Raw genomic sequence first — 13,308 nt, 5'->3', positions numbered from 1 at the left:
TGGTCCAGTCCTCTTCCTCCAAACACTGTTTTATCACTTCAAATTCTGTAAATCTGAAGCTGTTGTTCAGTCACTCAGTCATGTCTGACTCTTTGCGCCCCAGGGACTGTAGCACTCCAGGCTTCCCCGTCCTTCACCATCTCCCAGAGCTTGTTCAAACTCATGTCCACTGAGTTGGAAGTATGGTAGGCATAAGATGGACTTTGAAACTAGAGTGACACAATTTCAAAGTCTGATTTAGTATGTAACAAGTCTTTTATCATCTCTGGATGAGACATTTCTTAACCTGAAAATAAGGCTAAAATGGGGGTGACAGCATCTACCCACATGGCTTCCCAGGTGGCGCCAGTGGTTAAAGAACTCACTTGCAATGCAGGGGACAAAAGAGACACAGGTTCAATCCCTGGGTTGGGAAGATCCCATGGAGAAGGAAATGGCAACCCACTCCAGTATTCTTGTCAGAAGAATTCCATGGACAGAGGAGCCTGGTGGGCTACAGTCCATAGGGTCACAAAGAGTAGAACATGACTGAAGTGACTTGGCAGGCATGCAAGCATCTACCTAGGTTAGAGATGATACAGGTCAAGAACCTAGCACCTTTCCTGGTACATGGAGGTGCCCTAGGAATAGCAGTGATGACAGGTAAGGCCACAGGTATAATTTTGACACTTTGAAAAAATCAGGAATGTATTGGGTTGGCCAAAAAGTTTGTTCGGTTTTAAGTAACAATAAAAGTCATATTTTTTCATTTTCACGATGAATTTTACTGAACAATGTATTCACTAACTGAACAACATTTTGGCCAATCTAATATCTTAGTCAAACCCAGTACCTTCTGTTAAATATGGTATCTGCCATCATTTACTGAACATTTTTCTGAAGTTATTTCTGTTTAAAACAGAAAGTGTTTTATAAGTTTAACTTATGGAGCAAAGCAGAATGTCTTGATATCTGTTCTGATATTAATCATGATCTTCAAATGATACTTTAGTTTTAATATTTCAAGATTTGACCTAAAAGTCTAAGATTATCCTATTTATGGCCTTTTAGATAATATATATTTTAGTCACCTCCCTCTTTCACACATTGAAGAAACCAAAAAACTTCCATAGAAGCTAAAACAATAATCACAGCAATGTAGGATGCTCAGAAAGAAGGGTGATGGCGTATGGCTGTGTGGGCTGCTCATGGACAATGATGGAGGTACACTTCTCCTTCATGGTACAGCCCCAAAACAATGGACACAAATCTAGGGCAGTGCCTGTCTTTTTGGACCTTAGTCAGTGGTACAATTATTTAAACAGAACCCTAAGGTATTTAGTCAGAAACATTAGGAACTATTATCGGGCTTCCCAGGTGGCGCCAGTGGTAAAGAACCTGTCAGCCAATGCAGGAGACAGAAGAGGTTTGAGCCCCTGGTCAGGAATATTCCCCTCGAGAAGGGAATGGCCACCCACTCCAGTATTCTTGCCTGGGAAATCCCATGGACAGAGGAGCCTGGAGGGCTACAGTCCATAGGGTTGCAAAGAGTCAGACACGACTGAGCACATATCTCACTTCAAATTAGGAACTATTAAGATACTTCCAGGAACACCATAAGTAATTTATTATTACTCTTAGGACAAGTTTCACAGAATTTTCAGCAGTCTTTTCCATGCACGGGGCATCACGCAGAAAAAGATTCTTTAGTAACACACCTGATTTCTTTTTTAAAGCGTTGGTATTGGAGGCAGGATCAGTGCTTTGTAGAATAATTTATTTATATAGAAATATTAGTATATATTCTGAAATGAAGCAAATTTCTTTTGGATAAAAAGCATATCCTTTATAAGGAATGAAGCTCTCTTACTGTAGCCCCTGTACTCTTATCTGGGTTGGTTAAAACCACTATATAATGACTCACTGCTGTGTGCGTGCGTGTGTGTACACATTTTCCTTTGCATCTGAAGGTGGGAGGCTCCATTCCCTTACTTACTCAGGAAACACTTTAATTGGAATAGCAAAAGTTTGTCACTGATGCCTGAATAAAATTGTTCCTTTCAATCTTTTATCTGTAATAGACTCAGGTTGCTAACAGTATTTATAGGGTCATTATTTTCAACTGCTTCTTGACACCTAACAATATTATTTTAAGCTACAGCCAAGTGGATTTCCAATAATTATATAATGTCTCTTGGTAATGATTTGTTGCTTAAGATACACATTCTACTTTACCTTTCAACACATACTTGATAACCTCTCATTTACTAACTGTAATTGAGGCAAATTCAGTCTTGGCTAATTAGGGGCTCTTAGTACCCCCTCATCTATGTTATTCTTGATGACATATCAATAGAATTAGAGTCTACTTTTTTGTTTTTAATTACAGTAATACAAGTGTGCAACTTAAAATTATTAGAATGTTTAAGGACACTGTAACTATTTTACAAATAACAAGTCCAATGTCCTACTGGGGATATTCAAAATGACAAAACCTTCACAACCAAAACAGAATGGTTTTTGGTTATGGGTTCCTTTTAGAAGCAAACCCAAGCCATGTCTGATGCTTAGGCATTGGCAGGAAAGCACAGTATACACCTACAGCCACGACAATAGAATAAGCACATCATTTTAATGTTGGCCTCTTGGCATCTACTTTAGTTAGCTCCCTTTGTTAACTGCTGCCATACAAAAGTCTCAAAAGAAGTTTGGTGAATGGACGGGAGTTGAAGTGGGAAATATTTTCATGAAGAAAGAAATTCTACCTCTGTTACAAACTGAGGATGAGTTCTGTAGTAAAAAGGTCACCAAGACAAAAAATTGAAGATGTTAAGAACTGTGTAACACAGAGAGACACACACACAGACACGTGTAGTGGGCTATTTGTAGAATGACTGTACCATTTTTTCAACACAGAAAATGTGCTTCCACTATACCAAGAAGAAACACAATGGGAATAACACAAACTCTTCTTTTCTGTTCAACAGTTTTGAAAATTACCACATAAGCAAAAAAAAAGTAAAAGAGAACTTGGAAGTGAAACATATGCTCGTAAATTCAGAGCAATACCAAATGGAAGCAGAAGTTGCTAATACGGTTTCAGTATTTTGTAAAAGAGCCAGCTGGATGGATGATAATTTTTCTACCCCTGCAGGGCATCAAAGCTTTTCGGAAATCATTCTCTTCACACATATTAACACTTAGCTTATTAAAACAGATGATACTTTTATTGTAAAACAGCCCGGGTAGAGGCTAGAAACATAAAATACGAAAGAGAAGGCTCATTGTGACCACCCAACCTGACAAACAGCAAATACTGACATAAGGACCATGGTGGAGAGGATGACGCGGCAAGACCTCCTGTAACTGCCACAGCTGAAGTGTCACCACGAAGCCCGTGAATTGCTGTTGTGAAAACATGTGCAGTAACTTGCATAATTAAATGAAACTGCCAGAAAAGCATTTCTAAAATGCAGAGAAGATGTACATAAATAAATACAGTTCAGAGCAAATATTACACGTCAGAATCAGCAATGGAATGGATTATGCAAAGTTATGTCATCAGCAAAGTACCATTTCCTTTGAACTGACTGCTGCCTAATTACAAATAAGTGACAACATTGTTATTGAAATGGACTGCTCTCTTAGTCTCTTTTACAGATACTCAGTGGATGAAACTTGTGGATCAAGGCAGCTAAAACTACAACCTCCCCTTCCTAGGAGCTGCCATGCCTCTGTGAAGACCTCCACGAGACCGGAGCAGCATTCTATCTGTTAGCAAACCTTAGTGCTGGAAAACAAGATGAAAAGGCACACTAACAGTGCATGGCAGATATCTGGCTTTACTGAGATTTATTTCTTTGTTTGCATGAAGAATATCATATTGAATTAAGAAAAACTTTTATAGTAGGGGCCGAATACATTACCGTATGATTCTGTTTACAGATTGCAGCAAAGGCAATTGATGTAAGCTGTACAACAATGGTAAACTGGATATCATCTTGCTTGCTAAAATGAACCTTCAAATGATTTTGAGATTCTCATTCTAATAGAGACAATTTCAAGTATAGGAAAAAAAATCTATTAAAACTTCTGTCAGCAGTCTAAGAAACAAAACAATAAACTATTAGCTGTGTAGAAGAAAAAAAAAGGAAAGAAAAAGTGATTTGCAGACACAGCCTCAAAATGCAACTTTTCCCTTCGCAGTACATCTACAATGCCAGCTGGCTCTGGAAGAGTAGCTACTTACATCGAACAACTTTTCTATGTACATTTCCTCATTGACCTTTTCTCGAAGAATGTCTTGATTTTGCCGAACAAACATAATATAGGTATCTGCCAGATCCATTCCTGGTTTCTGTTGTGAGGAAAAAGCACGAGGAATAGAACAATATTAGGTTTTGATTGTGAAAATTTATTTAATCACCACCCTAGAAAAGCATTCATTATATCATTTCAAAAGTTACACTAGAAAAATATGCTTAAGATCAACAATTGTCGTCGTTCAGTTGCCTAGTCGTGTCCGACTCTTTGTGACCCTATGGACTGCAGTACTCCAGGCCTCTCTGTCCCTCACCGTCTCCTGAAGCTTGCCCAAGTTCATGCCCATTGCATCAGTAATTAAAAAAAAAAGATCAACAATGGACACCTTCAAACTCCATAATTAAAGTAAATAAAAGTTTATTATTGAGGTCTATAACTTGAGGTCATAGTTATTGTTCATCATTTAAATGATTAGAAATATGTGGTTGTAAGATAGTAGATACCTTTTTTAAAAAATGGCTACCTTGCAAAGCCAATATGCTGAGTATAAATAGATAAATTTTTCCAAAAACTCCCATAATCAATAATCATTTCTTAAGTGCAACTACAACTTCTTTTTCACCATTTCTGGCTTGTTTATCCATATATATATTTTAAAAATGTTAGCTTTCCTTGGGTTGCCTTCCTCAACTACTATGGGTGTTCAAGGAATAGAAAATAAGTTTTCTTATTAGGAAGATATTGAACAAAAAACATTTAATGCATTACAAAATGAAATGCAAATCAAAATTTTGTGGGTTATCCATGGCTTCTGCTCATCCATGTTTATCAATACTACCTCAAGGACTTATTTTAGAAATGTGATAAGACTATGGATGAACTAGTCTCCCATGAAGAGCCAAAGGTGTGGACTAGCTAACTTTCCAAAGTTATCCAACATTTCACATCTTCTAATGTTAGATGAGGCAGGGCAGTTAATAAAAGTCCTCCTTGCTATGGAATCTACAAAATCTGCACAAGGAGGGGACAGAACTCTGAATGGTTCCTAAGGAGTATTCCTTCTAAACTTATCTTTAGTTCTTTACAGAGTTTCACATAGCTTGACTAGATGATTTGCATACTCTATACCTGGAGTTGATTCATAGTCTGTACTGAGTTATTCATTTAATTAGAATAGGGCAATAATATGATGAAATGGTAAAACTGATGCCCAAATAAGTCAGTCAGTTGTGCATCATTTCATATCTGTAGGATGCACTTATATAAGCCATCAATGGACTCTTCACAAAAGTAAATAACATAAGGAAATCAGATGAAAGAGGATGTGAATCATTTAACTATTCAGGAAGATCCCCTGGAGAAGGAAATGGCAAACCACTCCAGTACCCTTGCCTGGAAAATCCCATGGATAGAGGAACCTGGTGGGCTGCAGTTCATGGGGTTTCAAAGAGCTGGGCATGACTGAGTTACTAACACACTGCAGGAAAGACAAGATATACCTCTGAGTGATGTTAGGACAGTGGTCATGCCTTTTCCTTAAATGAAAGACAGAAAGTTCTTATCACTTCTTTTTTTTGGGGGGGAGGGATAATAGTTTATATACAATGATAAAACTGCCCATCTCTTAACGAGTGCACAGTGCAGACATTGGCATATCTCACTGATAAAAATTAATTTGACTTTTTGCTAATGAAGTTATTTCTGGGCAATGAAAATCCCAGGAAGTACTTACTGTTCTTATACTTAGCCTAAAGGGAAATTTATATCACATACACTGAAGGATACTTTCAAACATAACTTTGATATAACAAAATTCACGACTAGTTATAACCAGAAACAACTATTTATATAAACGTCTTTATTAATCTTTCCTTCAAGAGCATTCCTACACAATGCAGAAAATATATTCCAAACTTCCCAAACTCATTTTGCTGTTTTTCTACATAATTCTCACCAGCAGTGTTTGAAAGTTTAAATAATTGCAAGGGTACTCAAGAGAAACCTAGGCGATTTTCTTCTTTGGGGGCAAGTGGTGTTATACTGAGATTTCCAGTGAAAAGGCAGGGTAATTTGTACAGGATTATTAGCTACTATTAACAGCTGAAGCCCGTAAGATAAGGATCTCTCTCCGTGTCTCTCAAACTTTGTCAAAACACTAAAAATTAGTACATTCAGAAAACATACTGCTGCAGAATGAAAATGACAGAATAATTTTCTATGTATGATAACAAGTCAGTTCCACCTGTGAGTTTCAGTCAAGTGTGTGGAAAGGAAACGCTATGATATGTATAATTCCAAGGCAGCAGGGTTTTGCCCAGCTGGACTGAGAGTTAAAGAATAAACACAGGAGAGGCTTGCCTCCTCCACCGTTTCTCCTCACCCCACCCCATTTTTATTTCTGCCTTTCAAAAGAGGAGTATGCTTATAAGTTTACACTAGTTAAACAATGGACCCATCAGACTCACTGGAAACTGAGTTATAGCCAGATGAAATGGAGAATGATGCCTTTATACACCTGCCACAGACTCAGAAGGTAATTTTCTGTTTTCTTGATCACTTTTAAGATAACATTAGACATCATGAAACATTGTCCAGGAAAAACGTATCTTTTGCCACCTGAAACTAACAGACACTTTACAATTTAAGCCTAAAAGAAAACTCTGTGCTGTTCCCTTGGGCAGACCGAAGGGCTGTTAATACTGAAATGTGTAAGCTGAGACAGTTCTACAACTAAGAAAATTAGAATCCCTGGTTGGGGGTGTGAAGTAAGGCTCATTTAAGTTTATTTCAACAAATTAAGTGTCGTCTTTTTCTTCTTGAAATTACATTTTCTCCCCTTTGGCAAATTAAGCTCCGCTTGCCTAGTAAACACAACCTACAATTTTTGCATTCCTCATTAGCATTATTTCTTCCTTTATCTTTGAGCTGTTTACCTATTCTTGAAACTGTGACATATGGGAATTTCACACCTAGTGAATATATTTTCATGTAGTTTGTGGCATGAGACTATAATCATTAAAAGAATATACACAAGTAAGAATAACTGCAACAGCTGGTGACATTTACCAATTAGAATTATAGTTCTTTAAAACACTTTATCGTTCCTTTGGTGTATGAAGGGTAATTATCTCTGATAAATTGCTGAAAAAGATATAATTTTCCTTTTAAACAGTTTCTACTTACAGTACAAATGTGTTTGGATAGAAGACATTATTGCTGGCTCAGTGCTCCTTCGTGCTAAGACTCTTGCTTTATGGCAGTGAAATTTACATACTTTGGAAGTCACTGTGTCTCATTCCATTAATAACATTATCTTATTAGGAAATAAAGTTTAGTTAGGAAACAAAAACTGAACACACTTGGTTCAGTAAATGAAAGGCATGCATGTGACGGCATCAGCCAGACAGAACACTGCTACGCATTTTGGTGCAAGTGGGTGTCCTCAATCTTATCAAAGGAACAGCCGGTTCAACTTCAACAACTGCACATTTGGATGAATCTTTATCAAGAATATTACGTTCTAGAGAGGAACACTTAGAAATGTTTTCTATATCGGTAATTATCAGTTCAGTCGCTCAGTCGTGTCTGACTCTTTGCGACCCCATCGACTGCAGCACACCAGGCTTCCCTGTCCATCACCAACTCCCGGAGCTTGCTCAAACTCTTGTCCGTCGAGTCAGTGATGCCATCCAACCATCTCATCCTCTGTCATCCCCTTCTCCTCCTGCTTTCAGTCTTTACAAGCAGCAGGATCTTTTCCAATGAGTCAGTTCTTTGCATCAGGTGGCCAATGTATTGGAGTTTCATCTTCAGCATCAGTCCTTCCAATGAATATTCAGGGCTGATTTCTGATTTCCTTTAGGATGCACTGGTTTGATCTTGCAGTCTAAGGGACTCTCAAGAGTCTTCAACATGGCAGTTCAAGAGCATCAACTCTTTGGTGCTTAGCTTTCTTTATAGTTCAACTCTCACATCCATACATGACTACTGGAAAAATCATAGCTTAGACTAGATGGACCTTTGTTAGCAAAGTAATTTGTAATTATAGTTTTCTTAACAAAGGAGAAAATAACGATTAAAGACCATATAGTAAGCACATGCGTGTTAAGTTGCTTCAGTTGGTTCCAACTCTTTGTGACCCTATGGACTATAGCCCACCAGGCTCTTCTGTCCATGGGATTCTTCAGGCAAGAATACTGGGTGGGTTGCCATGCCCTCCTCCAGGGGATCTTCCTGACTCAGGGATTTAACCCGTGTCTCTTACGTCTCTTGCATTTGCAGGAGGGTTCTTTACCACCAGTGCATCTGGGAAGCCCTGTAGCAAGCACATTGTGTATAAAATACTGGGTCTCCTGCATTGCAGGCAGATTCTTTACCATCTGAGGCACCAGGAAAGCCCTAAATACCCCTAAAAGAGAGTCAATGTTGTTTTCCATTCTCCACTTAAACCTTTGAGATCCTCAGTTCACTAAGCATTAACTTCTCCGTCTTGCTTTTTAGGGTAGTAATCTCTAAATCAAAATAAGACTTACTGGATTACTTTTAAGTTGATTCAGAAAAGAACAGAATGTGGCTAATGAAATGACAGTAAAAGGTAAAACATCTAAAAAATTCCCCCAGGGGCATAAAGAAATCAATACACATGGAAGAGAGTAGAGTATGGAAAGGTGAGTTCCTCTGACTTGGGCCACATAAGAAACAGAATACACCAGCAAGTGAATGTGTTTAAGTAAGGGTGCAGACTCCAGCAAATTTTCTTCCAGTGTTAATCACTAGTTAACTTAGTGAGATGAACACGCCGTTCAAAAAAAGGAAAGAAAAAAATTCCTCGTTAATTATATGCTACAAATGCTCTTACTTCCTGCCGCTGCGCCTAATTCCACAGGTGCAAGTCTCCACTTTCCTCATTCACGGGTAGGTGGGTGCAGGGCTGCAGACATTTTTCACAGCTACAGATATAGATACAGAAGAAGCCGCTTAACCTTCCACGGAAGGTTAACAATACACTATGCAAACACTGTCATGGTGTCTATTTAACAAGGAGACAGATTTTTAAATATACTATTCTCGTCTCAAAGATTAATAGAAGCTACAGTCTAATTGACTTAATTTGAAAGTGCACATCTCATAACCTAGAAAAGCCTGCCTTGAAGAAACAATCAAGAGTGGAACTCTGATATCTTGATTTATGATAATCTGCGTGCTTCATAAATGAAATACCTGCACCTGGTCATTATTTTAATTTGCAAGAAAAATGGATCTTCTGAGATTTAAAACAATAGCATGTCTCTTCAATTTGAAGTTGTGGTAGGAAACATTTACATTCCTATTCTGGCATTTCAGATTCAGGAAAAGTCTATGACTGATCATCGAAGAACACAGGACCTAACTGTACAAACACACAACTTATCCAAGGTACTTTTAACTACAACATATTTTTTCTTTTATTGTTTAATATGTTCCTTATTAGTTTGGAATTTATGAAGCAATTTCTATGTTTTATATTTGAATGAAAATGCTCTTAAAATTAAGCTTCTCAAAAACATTTGGAGTAGTTTAAGAAGTTCAGTTCAGTTCAGTTCAGTCACTCAGTCATGTCTGACTCTTTGTGACCCGGTGAATTGCACATTACATACACTCAAATACTTAAAATAAAAAAAAAGTTTTGAGTATAGCTGTGATGATTATATGTAAAACATATATACACTTTTTTAACCAAATTTTCTAAAAACTAGAATAATTATATTGTATTCATTAATATAGAAAATCAAAAGGAAAGAAACCAAACTAAGGTCTTCAAATTAGATTTATTCCAACTTAAATATAAGCCCAGGATAAGGACTAATTCATAAAAAGGGGCAGAAGAAACGTAAATAATGGAAAAGTCATAAGGATATACAATTTTCGAGATTTTCTAATAACAGTTTATCTAGTTTTTTAAAACAAATTATTTCCAGCAGCAGCCACAGACACCTTTCCCTTTGTTAAATGTAGAGCTATTCAAAATTCTATTAATTCACAGTATAATACATTTTGAACCCAAATTAGGAAGTAGAAAATTCTGAATTAGATAATGGCATGTACATCCATTTGAAAACATCTCTCGGACTTGGAGCATGTAACATGTATGTTTTAAGTATGTAATTTCATTCAGTCCCACATTCTAATGGAGAGGGTTCCATTACTCCAGGATCTTGCTCTGGGGTTTTCTGTTTGCTCCCTGTAAGCACAGTCAGTAAAAAAGCAGATTCCTATCACAATGCTGTGAGAACATCTTACATCAGAATCTGCTATAATTAACACTCCTATAGTTTATGCAGTCATATTGTTCAAATTCTTAAAATTCACCTGAAAGCTTCACACTATTCCTTCTAAATAGTGACGTATTTTATGTGTTCATTGATCTAAGTGCTAGCATGATTAAACATTTTTGTTGTATTGTGGCAGAAAACCTTCCAAAGAGGAGGTTATTTTAAATATTAAAAGGAATATTGAATAGTAATTTAAAATAATAGCCCAAAGTACTCAAGGAAAAGAGGCAGGTTGATTTTCAAATGAGACTTATGGGCTTAATTTTTATCTTACTATGACTTTCCCACTTGAGGTCACGAGCGTATAGTATCTCTCTTGCTATTTCTGATTGATAAGATCACTAACGTCTCAAGAGTTTTGACGATTGGCTGCTGATACAGAGAGGAAAGTGCTAACATGTATGTCACACATTAGCTTTATACTATTATTTTCATTATTATATATGCTCAATATTATTTCATTATTATGAGTAATACTTAGGGTGATTATGAAGATATTAAATCTCTCATTTATAACACTGTTGTAACCTTTTCCCTGTCTATCTATAGTTGCTATGATGTCAACTACAGAAACTACACTGAAGACTTGAAGAAGTAAAATTTAAATGCTGTGGGTATTATTTCATTTCGCCTTTAAAATTCAGATTGCCTGGGGTTGTGTTATTTGGCCCTAATTTGGAACCTTTCGTATTTTGGCCTAAAGGATGCATGAGGATACTAGAATGTTAGGGTCCAGAGGCAGTTCATGGATTTACCTTCTGTAAGAAGAACGAGACAGACAAGAAAACCAAAGAAATAAAGATGAAAGCAGCAAAGCACTCTCCTAGGAAGCACAGAAGGCACCCTCCCCTGCTCCTCTAACGGCGGGAGACTCTCAGCCTGGTCCTGGTGCGATCTGCCTCTGCAGGTGAACACGTCCCAGTGGGCCCGCGCACCATTCCCCACGTTCTGCCTGCTCTCACTCTGACGTAAAGCACTGAGTGTTCCAGCGGCCTCATCTAAGGAACAAACAATGTCTGAACAAAGGAAGGAGGAAAGACACCTCTTGTCACTGAACTGACTGGCTGTACTTTTAAAAGTCATCACTGGCACATGCAAGGTGCTTGAGAGTCTAAAATAAATGGAAAATAAATGCAAAGCAATCTAGTGTTTTTCACCCTGTGGAAAACAAATGGTTTTTCTTTTGGAAAATGGTCATGTTCTGAAGCAGAGGGTGCAGGGCAATGTATGGTGCAGGGAGCATCATTCCAGGTAGAAGCAAAGACAATCCTGTTTATATCAATAGTGTATGACATTTATAAAGCACATAATATATGCTTTTATTATTTTTATAATATATTGATATTTATTTCTTTTATTATTTTTATAAACAAATACATACTTCTATTATTATTTAATATTATCCACATGAATATGTGCATCAAATCCTTAAAAAAGCCTACGGAAGGAGGCACCACAGGGATGACAGCACTACTGTCACTGCCCAGGTGGGAAGCCAGGGGTCAGACTGCCAGTAAGGGGCAAAGGCGGGACTGGAACTGAGATCCTGGACTCCACACCAAGCCTGTTCAGTATAGTATGCTGTGTGTTTAGTCGCTCAGTCCTGTGTGACTCTTTGCAACCCCATGGACTGTAGCCCACCAGGCTCCTCTGTCCATGGGACTTCCCAGGCAAGAGTGGTTGACTCCAGTGTGAACTGGAGTGGGTTGCCATTTCCTTCTCCAGGGAATCGTCCCAACCTGGGACTGAACCCATGTCTCTTCTGTTTCCTGCGTTGACAAGGCAGGTTCTTTACCACTAGGACCACCTGGGAAGCCCACACAGTATAGAGCTGAATTCAAGTCACACTGTGGAGAACTGGAGGGTTAGAAATCTTCGGCAAGTGTTAGAGAGAGAATGACTGAGAGAACTGTTAATGAAGACGGGAAAAAGATAAGCCATCTGCACCTTCTCAGGGAGGACCACCAGGATCAGGCAGCAGCGCTAAGCAGCCGATCCAGGGGGAGTTTCCTTGTCCTTGGTCACTGTCAACCCCATCTTGTCCTCCAGGTCTCTTTAGCTGTGTCACCTCCTGACTAGCACAGAGATCGTATGTGATGTGTGTAATAATGGCAGCAGGAATAACCTGCAATAGGCATTGTTCACACACACACCCACACCAAAACGCCCGATAACTTAACGACCTATAAAACAAAATTTCAGAATTGGAGTTGGAAAGGGCTTTTACCAAAAATTCATTTGGTTCCATCCGGTCTCTGCTGTGGCAGGTGGGGTCTTCATTGCGGTGCGCGGACTCTCTAGTTGTGGTATGTGGGCTCACTTGCTGTGAGGTATGTGGGATCTTAGTTTCCTAACCTGGAATCGAACCTGTGCCTTTGCATTGCCAGGCAGATTCGCAGCCTCTGGACCATTAAAGAAGCCCCAGGAAGGGCTTTTAAATGTCCCTTTAAATGTTAAATGTCATCTGGTTGTTTTCCCCACAAGTTCAGCAATCTGCAGTACCACACCTGGCAAAGAGTGGAGTAATCATTACTATATCACCCTTGTAAAGAATTTAAGTTTTTTTTTTGTTCTTAGTACACTGATTTCAGTTCTGCCTCCCACTGGGTTTTAGTTACTGATCCTTGTTCTGTCCTCTTGACTGATAAATATTGAGGCTTCCTCTTCTGCAAAATGGAACTCCATACATTAAACAGGGCTCTCTTAGGTTTTTCCTCCCTGAAGAGTAATATCCTGATCCCCCCCCTCTTTTTTT

At 38.3% G+C, this 13,308-nt stretch overlaps 1 protein-coding gene across 16 annotated transcripts in view; it reads right to left on the bottom strand.

Annotated features, from left to right (window-relative positions):
• Positions 1-13,308, bottom strand: part of CADPS2 (calcium dependent secretion activator 2) — a 577,723-nt gene that overhangs the window by 23,708 nt on the left and 540,707 nt on the right. For all 16 annotated transcript variants that reach the window (XM_027539120.1, XM_027539121.1, XM_027539127.1 and 13 more), the window contains one exon: positions 4,229-4,336. In XM_027539120.1, coding sequence (XP_027394921.1) covers positions 4,229-4,336 — 108 coding nt within the window. The remainder of the gene's footprint in view (positions 1-4,228; positions 4,337-13,308) is intronic.

This window comes from Bos indicus x Bos taurus, chromosome 4 (genome assembly GCF_003369695.1).
Source record: "Bos indicus x Bos taurus breed Angus x Brahman F1 hybrid chromosome 4, Bos_hybrid_MaternalHap_v2.0, whole genome shotgun sequence".
Taxonomy (NCBI): domain Eukaryota; kingdom Metazoa; phylum Chordata; class Mammalia; order Artiodactyla; family Bovidae; genus Bos; species Bos indicus x Bos taurus.
The sequence above is the reverse complement of the archived record's forward strand: the minus strand, read 5'-3'. Positions and strand labels throughout refer to the sequence as shown.